The 12,296-nt window shown below is 34.8% G+C and overlaps 1 protein-coding gene across 9 annotated transcripts in view; it reads left to right on the forward strand.

Moving 5' to 3' along the window:
- The window catches only part of KLHL8 (kelch like family member 8), a 60,621-nt gene that overhangs the window by 36,302 nt on the left and 12,023 nt on the right, over positions 1–12,296 (forward strand). For 6 of the 9 annotated variants that reach the window (XM_027095912.1, XM_027095913.1, XM_027095915.1 and 3 more), the window contains 3 exons: positions 6,318–6,866; positions 7,273–7,459; positions 11,296–11,439. In XM_027095912.1, the coding sequence (XP_026951713.1) occupies positions 6,318–6,866; positions 7,273–7,459; positions 11,296–11,439 (880 nt within the window). The remainder of the gene's footprint in view (positions 1–6,317; positions 6,867–7,272; positions 7,460–11,295; positions 11,440–12,296) is intronic. The other 3 variants (XM_027095918.1, XM_027095917.1, XM_027095920.1) reach the window with 3 other exon arrangements.

Consider the following 12,296-nt stretch of genomic DNA (forward strand, 5'->3'; position numbering starts at 1 on the left):
GTCACAAAGCACCGAGCTGATCTCCCTGTGCTATGCGGCTGCTTCCCACTAGCTATCTACCTTACGTTTGGTAGTGTATATATGTCCATGCCTCTTTATCGCTTTGTCACCGTTTACACTTCCCCCTCCCCATAGCCTCAAGTCCATTCTCTAGTAAGTCTGTGTCTTTATTCCTGTTTCACCCCTAGGTTTTTCATGACATTTTTTTTTTAAATTCCATATATATGTGTTAGCATACGGTATTTGTCTCTCTCTTTCTGACTTACTTCACTCTGTATGACAGACTCTAGGTCTATCCACCTCATTACAAATAGCTCAATTTCTGATTTTATTTTTAATGTTGCTCAGAAGAAGGGATATTTGAGTGTTTATATCCATAGATCCTTGTTTATTTGACCCCCAAAATGCTACCTAAAAATTATTGTTTTCATTGTGTAGGTTTTTAAAGTAAACGTAGTGAGATAAGATTGTAGAACAGTGAATGTGACTAGACATTGTGATATGGTAATTCACTACAAGCCAAGACATTGAGTCTTATACATTTAACCCCTTCTTGACCTGGCAATTAAACATGTTTATGGCTACTCTGACTGAATAAAATTGGTGGATTATTGAAAAAGAGTAGCTAATTGAGATAAAAGGGCAAAATTACAAGGGCTTAAACTGAAAAATTAGAATACAGCTTATAAATGTACATAAAAGGAGACTTGGGTATATAGGCTTTTTTCCCTCCAGTCTTCATTTCTGTTCTATGTGTTTTCTACACTTTTATTTCAATATCGGTCTCAAACATTTAGCTTGAGTTACTGTTAAGTAAAGTACTAAAAATGTCAAAGAAGTAAAAATTAAATCAATTGAAAAATTGTTCAGTTATCAACATATTGAACATTATTTATTGCTTTGAAATTTTGATGAAGGGATTATTCTCAAACACTGCTGATGGATATGTAAATTCATTCCTTGTTTTTCATGGATGGTTTGGCCGTATGTATCAAGAGCTGTAAAAAGCTTATATTTATTGACTCATTAATTCTGCTTTTCAGATTTTATCTCAAGGAAGTATTCTGAAATGTTGAAAAAACTTCCTGTTCTAAGATACTGTTTATATTTAAAATATGGAAAAGTTGTCTTAATGGCTGATATCAGAATAAATAAACTGTGTTACATCCACTGTGTAGAATAAGCATGAAGAGTTGAAAGTTTTCAGAAACTTAGGAAAAGGTGACAAAATTCAGGACAGTCTATTATGTTTCAAAATGCATGGGAAAAAGTTAAAAGGAAATACGCCAACAGGTTGACAGTGTTTGTTGAATTGTGAGTAAACTTTTTCCCTTATATTTTTCTGTACTTTCTTGATTTTACACTTTAAATATATATTGTAGTTGAGGGGAAAAAAGAAAACTTGAAAAGTAAGTGACCTTTAATGTAAGATAATAGATAGGTTCCTTTTGAAAGTCAGGGCTGATAGTTAATGGAATTTTTTATATATATATAAATTTATTTATTTATGGCTGTGTTGGGTCTTCATTGCTGCGCGCAGGCTTTCTCTAGTTGCAGCGAGCAGGGGCTACTCTTCGTTTTGGTGTGTGGGCTTCTCATTGCAGTAGCTTCTCTTGTTGCGGAGCATGGGCTCTAGGTGCGCAGGATTCAGTAGTTGTGGCTAGCGGGCTCTAGAGTGTAGGCTCAGTAGTTGTGGCGCACGGGCTTAGTTGCTCCGCGGCATGTGGAATCTTCCCAGACCAGGGCTCGAACCCATGTCCCCTGCGTTGGCAGGTGGATTCTTAACCACTGCACCACCAGGGAAGTCCCTGTTTCATTGTATTTTGATCCCTATTGGCTAATCCATGGACAGTTACTCAAGGTTTGGATTAGCGGTTTGTATTTCAAGCTTTTGTTAAAAAATAAAGGATCATTATGTTAATGTTGATATTCAACATATTTCACTACTTGGGTTTAAGCTTGACGTGTTTTCTTTTCCCCGAGCATCTTGAATTATTCATATGTTCACTTATCTAATCAAAATGTAAATTAGAAAATTCCCTAGTATCAAGGACATATGCTGTAGTATTTATATCATTTTAAATGGTATAATAATGTCTAATATTTTGTAGTTTGTGTATTTTTCACCCAGTTTTAAACATCTAGTCTTTAGACTTCGATTTCTTTCATTTTAAAATTTCTGATAAAATATTTTTGGTAATTGATACTTATATTTATGTACCAGAGAAGAAAAATTTAGAAATAAACTCTTAACAACATGAGACTGCATAGTGTCAAAGGAAAGCTAATAAATGCATAAAAGCCCATGTTTTTTATTTTTGGCTGTGCTGGGTCTTCGTTTCTCTGCGAGGGCTTTCTCTAGTTGTGGCAAGCGAGGGCCGCTCTTCATCGCGGTGTGCAGGCCTCTCACTGTCGCGGCCTCTCCTGTTTTGGAGCATAGGCTCCAGACGCGCAGGCTCAGTAGTTGTGGCTCACGGGCCTAGTTGCTCTGCGTCATGTGGGATCCTCCCAGACCAGGGCTCGAACCCGTGTCCCCTGCATTGGCAGGCAGATTCTCAACCACTGTGCCACCAGATAAGCCCCTTGGAAGGAGTTCTTTAGACCCAACCAAGTTGTCAGTTACTTGCCGCGCAGTCTTAATTTGGATGTTTGGTGGTCGTCTGGGTGGATCTTTTCAAGTCCAAAGACATAGAGCAATAGGAGAATGAGAAAGACTGAGTGGGAAAAGCCTTGGCCTCAGTGCGCTTCTTCACGGCCAGAGAACTGGTCTCTGCCAGATCCTGCAGGCGACGTCAGCTGCCACTTAATGGGCTACTGGAATCTACATGGCTCAGGATAAGTCCCAGCCACCCTTCAGAGGGGAGCCATAGCCCAATAGGCGGATCGAGATTATGGCCTTTGAGGTCCCGCATTGGGTGCCAGAAAAGATGTTGCAGGAAAGAGAGTGGGGTGCGAGAGGATGGTCACATCCCAAGTCATGTCTGAGTCCCTGGGATGGCCACCAAGTGTGGGTTCTTGGCTTTGTGCAGGCAAGAATTCAAGAGCAAGACATAGTAAAGTGAAAAGTTTATTCAGGGAGATACACACTCCATAGACAGAGTGTGGGCCATCTTGGAAGGCAAGAGGCCAAGCCCAAATTTTTTGATGTTCCTATTTCATATATAAGGCTCAAAGATCTTTTTAAAGTTAAGAATGGGTATTTATTTATTTATTTATTTTTACAAAAATGTTAGTTTGCATTAGCCCCACATTCACAAAACTTAGAAAACAAAAGAAAATGCCCAGCCATTGTAGAACTCTTAACATCCAAGTATCAATTCCTTTATTCCAATCAAAAACAATGTTCCCAGAATTCAGCACAAAACTGAAAACACTGCTGCTACCAGCCATAGTCCATAACAGTAACTTTAAATTGTCCAAGGGGATGAAGGAAGCATTTTAAATCACTGTCACTCCTACCGAAGGATTTTAGGCAACGAGAATTTATTCTCATACAAGAATAAATTTGCATTTAATCATTAAACAGTATGAGGGCCTTAACTGGGAATTACCAGTTTATAAACTTTCTCCCCCAAATTTGTGAATATATCTGAATGTTAAAATTTTCTTATTTAGACGATGGGTATTTATTCTAAAAGGGTGCATAAGGGTATGATTTTGTGTGTATGTGTGTATATTAAATATACATGTTTTAGTTTATTTGAATCAAATTAAAGTTACAGAGGGACAGAGCCTTATAAACAACATGAAGATAGCTTGAGGGCCATTGATTTGTACAGCTTGGATGAGAAGGCATTGTAAAAATGATGTTTATCTGAAAATTGTAGTACTTTCTTTTCTTAAAAAAAAAATACTAAAAAAAACCAACAACTTTGTGTCGAGGGCTGACTTTCAGTAGATTGCAGCGAGGGAGCTCCTCTGCTACCTATAAAACCCCGACCCAGAAGCAGTCGTCTACGAATGGTTTAGCACCAGTTTCCCAATGAACGTGCAGTGCGTGACAGGCAAGGGGGCGGCCGCCTTTCTGGCCGCACCTGTAGTACCTTATTTTATAGTACTATTATGTAATAGAGTCTTTGTAAGTTGTTTAATTGAGCAGGTTTATGTCATGTGAGATTTACAGATATTTACATAGAAACTAAATCTCAGTGGTGGCCAGTGCAGATGATCAAAAAAAAAAAAAGTATTTTTAGACTATTTTTTAAATGTTTAATATCAGCTTTCAGATCCCATTTTAGGGCTAGTGTGAATTTGAGAACATGCCAAGCTTTCTGCTGTAGTATAGTTTACAACTTGAATCTCAGTAGACTCTAAATCCTGCCTTCTAAATTATTTTAACAAAGTGAATATAGCATAACCAACAGAAACAATCATCTTGTACTTGTTGAAATAAGTGATATTCATTCTTCCTCTACATTAGTGAAAAAAGCTGGGTAAGGGGCATTTATAAGCAAAACCTTTTATACATTGTAACATTCCTCAGGCCTTTTTCTTTAGGAGTTCTTATTTTAAAATTAGTTCCCAAATAATGAAACACAACTATAAGTGTATTACATAATCAAAATGTTACATGGAAACAGGATAATTGCTAAAACACTACTATCCTATTACTTGTACTCATTGATTATTTAACATAAAGTGCTGGGAAAACTGGATAACTACTGTGTTAAAAATAAGATGAGTAAGAGGTACAAACTATATGTATAAAATAAGGTACAAGGATATATTGTACAACACAGGGAGTATAGCCAATGTTTTATAATAACTGTAAATGGAGTATAACCTTTAAAAATTGTGAATCAGTATATTGTACAACTGTAACATATAATATTGTACAGCAACTATACATCAATAAAAAAAGATATCTGTCTTCTCAGTACCAAAAAATTCCAGATGGAAATAGATTTGTGAAAAACATAAAACTAGAAAAAATACCTGTAAATATTTATGGACTGTTAGAATGATTCCCATTTCAAGCATAGCACCTAAGGCAGAAGTCATAAGGAAAAAGATTGATTGGATTATATAAAAGTCCATAGGGAGTGAATAAAATTTTGAAGCATACTTATAAAAGAGAAGTTTTGAAATGTATATATGACAAATGACTAATATTCTAAATGTCTGAGGAGTTCTTACAAATGAGAAAAAAAGTCATAGAAAGAGTTCTTAGAAGAAATAAACGTAGTCCAAAATTTATGAATGATTCAATCATATTAGTAACAAGTAAACTAAAACAATGAGGTATTTAATACATTGAATTGGCAGATTTTTCTTAAGATAACATTCAGAATATGGCACAAATATTGTAAGCAGATCAGAAATGGACAATTTAGTAGTATGTATCCAAATTGTACTTATCCTTTGAAACAGCATTTCTGTTTTTAGGAATTTATCTCTAGGAAATAATAGAGAATGTAAACAAAGATTCTCCTACAACAAAGTTCACTACTGTGTTTGTAATGGCAGACTATTGGAAGCAATCTAATTTTTCAACAAAGTGGTGAGATTTCAGTGTTATTACATTTCTACAAGATATCATTTCAAAATGATTTAAATAGGAAATGAAAAAACTTCAGTTAAGCTCATAGTAAATACTAACATTGATTTGTTTACTCTCCTTCAATTTTCTCACTGGTAAATTGTGGATAATAATAGTATCGACTCATAGGGGCATTGGGACAATCGAGTGAGTTAATATATGAAAAGCACTTAGAATAGTGCCTGACACGATAACTGTAGTTAACAATACTGTGTTGTATATTTGAAAGTTGCTAAGAGAGTAGATCTTAAAAGTTCTCATCAGAAAGAAAAAAATTTGTAATTATATGAGGTGATGAATAGCTTACTAAAACTGTGCTAATCGTTTCACAATATATACATATATCAAATCATAATGTTGCATACCTTAAACTTATACAACATTGTATGTCAATAAAATTGGAAAAAAAGAAGGGACTCTTAGACCAAAAAAAAGTATAGTGCCTGATACATAGTAAGTGCTAAGTGATGTTTGCTATTAGCCTCATTAATTCACAAAATGCTTCTGAAATGTGAGATAATACAGAAAAATCATAGTTTATGGTATAATACATTATAGATACATGTATAAAAGATTTGACTCTAACTTGGAAGAAGAAAATTGCGTGACCTTAAGAAATTGGCCTAGATTGAAAGTAAGTGACAAAGGATTACATTGCTAAAACAAATACACTAAACTTGTCTGGAGTTTTTATCCCTGCTATACAGCATGTACTCAATGCTGATCTCAGGCTAATTTTGATATTAAACTGAGTCTCTCTTTGTTTTGTTTTGAACAGGTTGGCTCAAAGCTAATCTCTTGTCACAAACTGGTATTGGCTTGTGTTATTCCCTACTTCAGAGCTATGTTTCTCTCTGAAATGGCTGAAGCCAAGCAAACACTGATTGAGATCAGAGATTTTGATGGTGATGCAATAGAAGACTTGGTAAAGTTTGTCTATTCTTCACGACTCACTTTGACTGTTGACAATGTCCAGCCTCTCTTATATGCAGCCTGTATTCTACAGGTTGAACTGGTGGCTAGAGCTTGTTGTGAATACATGAAGTTACATTTTCATCCCTCCAATTGTCTGGCAGTAAGAGCCTTTGCAGAAAGTCACAATCGAATAGACTTAATGGACATGGCGGATCAGTATGCCTGTGAGCATTTTCCTGAAGTGGTGGAGTGTGAAGACTTTGTAAGTGTGTCACCCCAGCATCTCCATAAGCTTTTGGCCTCCAGTGATCTAAATATTGAGAATGAAAAGCAGGTCTATAGTGCAGCCATCAAGTGGCTTCTTGCCAATCCTCAGCATCATTCCAAATGGTTGGATGAAACACTTGCACAGGTAGGGATGAATAAGATTGTGTATAGAAATGAAATGATATGGAAGCAAATCAGCATGTTCCATTTATCATAAAAAGTGTAGATTATCCGTTGATGTAATATGATGTGAAAATGGCTTTGACTCTTTCCTACTTACTAAATCATTTAAGGATAAGTCTGAATGTGTCTTATTTGAATTAGAAAGATCATTACTTGCTTTTTAACCTGAATATTTTAAAAATCCCTTTGAGATATCTTTAGATATCATCTAAAGCAATCTAAATTGCTTTAGAACTTGGCACATTGAGCTTCATTCAGATTTTAGAAGGTAAATGAGTTTTAAAAAGAGAACATGCTGCAGTGAAAGTAGAGAATGAACTGTCCAATTGCAACTTAAATTTTATATCTGCAACTATTCACAATCTTAGGTTCGTTTGCCGCTGTTGCCGGTTGATTTTCTTATGGGTGTTGTGGCAAAAGAACAGATTGTCAAACAAAATCTAAAATGTAGAGATTTATTGGATGAAGCAAGAAATTACCACCTTCACTTGAGTAGCAGAGCAGTACCTGACTTTGAATACTCCATTCGGACTACCCCAAGGAAACATACTGCTGGTAATTAAATTACTCATTTTATCAACTCTGCTCTAAGGAATTTTGTTGTATTTGACGGTTGGTTATGTTTGCTGAAACCTAACCTAATCAGATAATTAGTATCTGATTGTCTTAAAGTAATAATTGGCAAGTAAGGTTATATATGAATTCTTACTGTGCATGATTTCAGATAGTTTTACCAATAAGCCAATTTTTTAAAAAGCTGTAACAAGACTTATACACTCTGGAGAGCCTGCTGAAATATCTTTTCTTTGGGGCTCTTTTTGATTCTTCTAGGCAGAATTAGATCCTCTGTCATTTTTGCTTAAATGACACTTGCTTTTCACATCTTACTATGTTGCATTGAAATTTATTTGACATGTTTTGAGCCCTTCAGAGACAGGTAGGTATCTTAATAACTTTGTATCCCTGGTACCAAACATGGAGCTTAACACATACTGCATATTTAAATGTTTATTTTTGCATTTTATCACATCAAAAGAAAGGTACTTAATACATCTAATGTTAATAGTATAACAGACCACATTAAACTCTTAGAATATAAAGCTCTTATACTTGAGGAGGCATGCATTTTCGCCTTTATTTGCCATAATTTACAGACTTTCATGTTTTCCCAAGAAAATAGTTTTATGTTCACTTATGTTACTCTTTAAAAAGAGTATATTTGTGGGATAAGGGAGAATAAATGTGGTCAGTGAATTCTGGAATCAGTACTCTGAACACAGACTTCCTGTACATCTGCTGTGACCTAATGTGGTTATTAAAAAAAGAGATCCGTGGAATAGCCTAAAAACAACAAAAGGCAGTACATGGTAATGAATAGTGGGACTTTATCTAGATAGTATAAAGAAAATTTGAATGTTGTAGATCTGCCTATGAAGAAGTAGTTCTTCTAAATAGTTTAACATGAAAAGGATGGCTTATTTTTCTTTTATAGGTTGGTTTCAAGTATTAAATTTTTGAAGTGTAGATTTTTTTAGTTGTGAATCCTGTTTTAAGAAGTCAAGGTATTTAATTCTTCAGATTCAGACTTGAATTCAAAGATTTTGGCAGTCTAGGTTATATGCCAAATGTATTAGACCCTCATATACATGATCTCTTACATGATTGCAAGAACTTTATGAAGTAGGTTTTAGTGAAGGATTTGATCCTTATTGTGAGAAAGGTGGTGTTATTCCATTTTATGGATGAGGAAGCTAAGAATCAGAGTGAAAGGATGCCCAAGGCTATACAGAACAGTGGAGAAAGGATTTGTGTCGTGATCTTTTTACTTCATTTTAATTTTTTTCCTTCCATGTCATGTCCCTAGGTGACCTATGTAGCTGAAATATTAGGGTCCACTTAAATAAAATCTAATCAATAATTGGGATTACATTCTGGGACTATAATTCCAGCTGTGCCATAAAACATCTGTAATTTGGGGCAGATTTCTTAATCTCTGAAGGCTTCAGTTTATAAATAATTTTGACTGCAGGATCTTTAAAATCTCTTTCAACCTTAATTATTTCATTTAATTTAATTCTTTAATTCTTTTTAATTTTCAACTTTAATTCAACTTTCAACTTTAATTTAATTCTTTCATTTAATTTAATTCTTAAATTTAATTCTTTAATTTAATTCTTTCAACTTTAATTCTCTGACTTAAAACATTGAATTGGTTGGAAAAGATAGCACAGGCAGTTCTGGTCATTCATGTATGTAGTCATTCAGCAAACATATATTAAGTGCCTACTATGTGCCGGGTTCTGGGTTAGGCATTAGAAATGCAAACACACAAATAGACTACAGCCGTTCCTATTTTGAGAGAACTTTCAGTCTGATCTAGGGAAATAGACATATGAATAAGTAAATGCCATAAAGTATTAAAGGTACTTTGATATAATCAAAAGGTATAGTGGGAAGCAAAAAGAGTGGTTATTTTTACTTTGGAAGGGACAGAGGTTTTATAGGGAAAATAACCCCCAGTCTTAGTTTTGAATAATAAATAGATGTTTTTCTGGGTGCCAGTTAGAGAAAAGGGTATTCAGTTTATTTTACATTTATTGAATGTTTAGTACACGCCAGGCACTGTACTCGTCTTTATTAGTGCATAAACACTTAACACACTATCTTAATCTCGCTTAGACTCTGGTGACAGATATCAGCATAATAGATCATTTCAATACTGTATGTTACATGAATGAGAGTTACCAAAAGTTGTTACCAGAACATTGAGGATGATCACTATATGGGTGATGCAGGAGCTTAAACATTAAAGGAAAGACCGGGAGAAAATCGCGTTGGACAATGCAAGGCCTTTATGCTCTACTAAGGCTTTATCCTGTAGAGCAGTGGTTCTCATAGTGTGAAGCAAGTGGTGGCCTCTTGACCAGCAGCATGACCATTCACTTGGGAAGTTTTTAAAAATTCAAAATTTTGGACCTACCCCAAACCAACTGAATCAAACTCTTGGTGGGGGAGGGGTCAGGCCCAGCAATCTGTGTTTTATAAAATAGCTCCTCTGGTGATTCTGAATCAGAATAAAGGTTTTTTTTTTTCCTTTTTTTTAATTTGGCTGAGTCGGGTCTTAGTTGTAGCACACGGGATCTTTGTTGAGGCATACAGGATCTTTTAGTTGCAGCATGTGGGATCTAGTTCCCTGACCAGGGTTCGAACCCAGGCCCCCTGCATTGGGAGCATGGGGTCTTAACCACTGCGCCACCAGGGAAGTCCCCAGAATAAAGTTTTGATTTGTTAAGAAAAATTGTGGTAAAACACATATACCATAAAAATCACCATTTTAACCATTTTTAAATGTACAATTTAGTGGCATTCAGTAAAATTTTTAAGAACTACTGATACAGGTAATGAAAAGCTGTTGAAAGAGCCTTTTAATTAGATTATTCAGTTGACAGTCTGAAAGCAAAAGAGTACTAAGTGATAAGAGAGAACAAGATTTTGCAGTAATAGCTGATGAGGGCCTGAACTAACAGTGGCTGTGGGAATAGCGAGGGAGAGAAAGGATACCTCAGGGAAGGACGAAGGTCTTTAGGTGAGTGAGGAAGGGAGATCTTTTATGATGGGTTTGAGGTGCCTCTGGGACATCAAGTGGAAATGTGGCTTAGAAGTGTAGATTGGAAGGCATTATGATACAGATGGAATTTTAAGTAAAGGGATTGAACTTTTCCTGTGTAAGCATGAAGTATGTGAGAAGTAGGCTGAGAATGAAACAGAAAACAGAAAAGAGAGAAATGATTGGAGACAAAAGGAGACTTTGATATTATGGAAATCAAGAGTTAAGGAGTTTCCAAAAAAACTAGGGTGATCAGTATATCAAATGTTGTAATTGTATTCAGTCAGAAATTAACTTTATGAGTTTGTTGGATTTTGTCATGACCTTACTAGCAAGAGCAATTTTTCAGGGTGGGTGAGGAACTCAACCGTATTATAGTGGAATGTTAACAAGCTGAGATAACTGATGTATTCTATTCTTTGAAAAGTTCAAATGAGGGGGAAGAAAAGAAAATTAGATTTTTAGTGGTATAATGACGTTAAATGCTATCCAAATAATTTTTTTTTCCTGTTAATCAAAATTTTGAGTTCGTAAGTTTTTTTCCACACTTATTTATCTATTTTTTTTTTTTTTTTGGTTAGGGGGAATTTCCTGGCAGTCCAGTGGTTAGAACTCCATTCTCTCACTGCCATGGGCCTGGGTTCAATTCCTGGTCAGGGAACTAACATCCCACAAGCCGTGTGGTATGGCCAAAAAATAAAAAATAAAAATAAAATTAGCTGTAAAAAAAAAAAAAAAAGGGGTAGCTGTGATTTTAACCTCTATTTTGTGGCTTTACCTTTAGGTGTGCTATTTTGTGTAGGTGGTCGTGGTGGATCGGGTGACCCCTTTCGCAGTATCGAATGCTATTCTATCAACAAAAACAGTTGGTTCTTTGGACCAGAAATGAACAGTCGAAGGCGACATGTGGGTGTAATCTCAGTGGAAGGTGGGTCTGCTTTTGTGTTAAATCACATCGTGTCACCACAATGGTCTTTTAAATATTTGAACTTTGAGAATTTCTTTCTATAAGAAAATTCCTACATTATAAAATATGTTTCAATATATCAGGTTATTTGGTGAATGTTTACTTGTTTTATGCCCATAGATGCTCAGTGTACAATCTCTTGCATATGGATGCTTAACAGGAGATGAGTATTAAGGAAAAGGGAGTTAAACTATTCTGAGTTATATTTACAAAATAACCAAACTAAAGAAAAATATTTATTGAACACAAATAATAAATATATATTAACTTTTTTCTATACCTAATTATTATTATTGAAATGAGGTTTTTTACCTGGTTACTAAAAATGAATTAATTGCAGAACCATGGATAAATTGTTAGGAGAATTAAAAAGTCACTTTTCTTCCAGTTATAGAAGTATAAATGCTTTGGGGAGAAATAAGAAAACATATTTTAATAAAAAACAAAAATCATCTGTAACCCAGACACCTAAATAGTCACAGTTACCATTTTGGTATGTTAATAGTTCCAATTTTTATTTGTTTCATTTAGAAAAGGTTTGATATATTAAGAGTTTTATATTTTCTTTATACAAGAGCATTTTTTCATTTTATTAAACATTCTTTGCAAGGATGATTAGTGATTTCATCTACTAAGTAATAAAAAGTTGGGAAACCTAAGGGCAGGATAATGTTTGAACATTTAAATAACTTGTAAAACAGCGTGTTTCAGGCATTTTATTAAGCAGAAGCTTACATTTATTTTCATTTGACTACTGAAGTGACTTGATCATAATGTTGAACAGAAGAATATTTGTTGAAAGTTAATTGTGCTATTTT

This window comes from Aethalodelphis obliquidens, unplaced genomic scaffold, assembly GCF_003676395.1.
Source record: "Aethalodelphis obliquidens isolate GAN/ISIS:26980383/991018 unplaced genomic scaffold, ASM367639v1 scaffold95, whole genome shotgun sequence".
NCBI classification, from domain to species: Eukaryota; Metazoa; Chordata; class Mammalia; order Artiodactyla; family Delphinidae; genus Aethalodelphis; species Aethalodelphis obliquidens.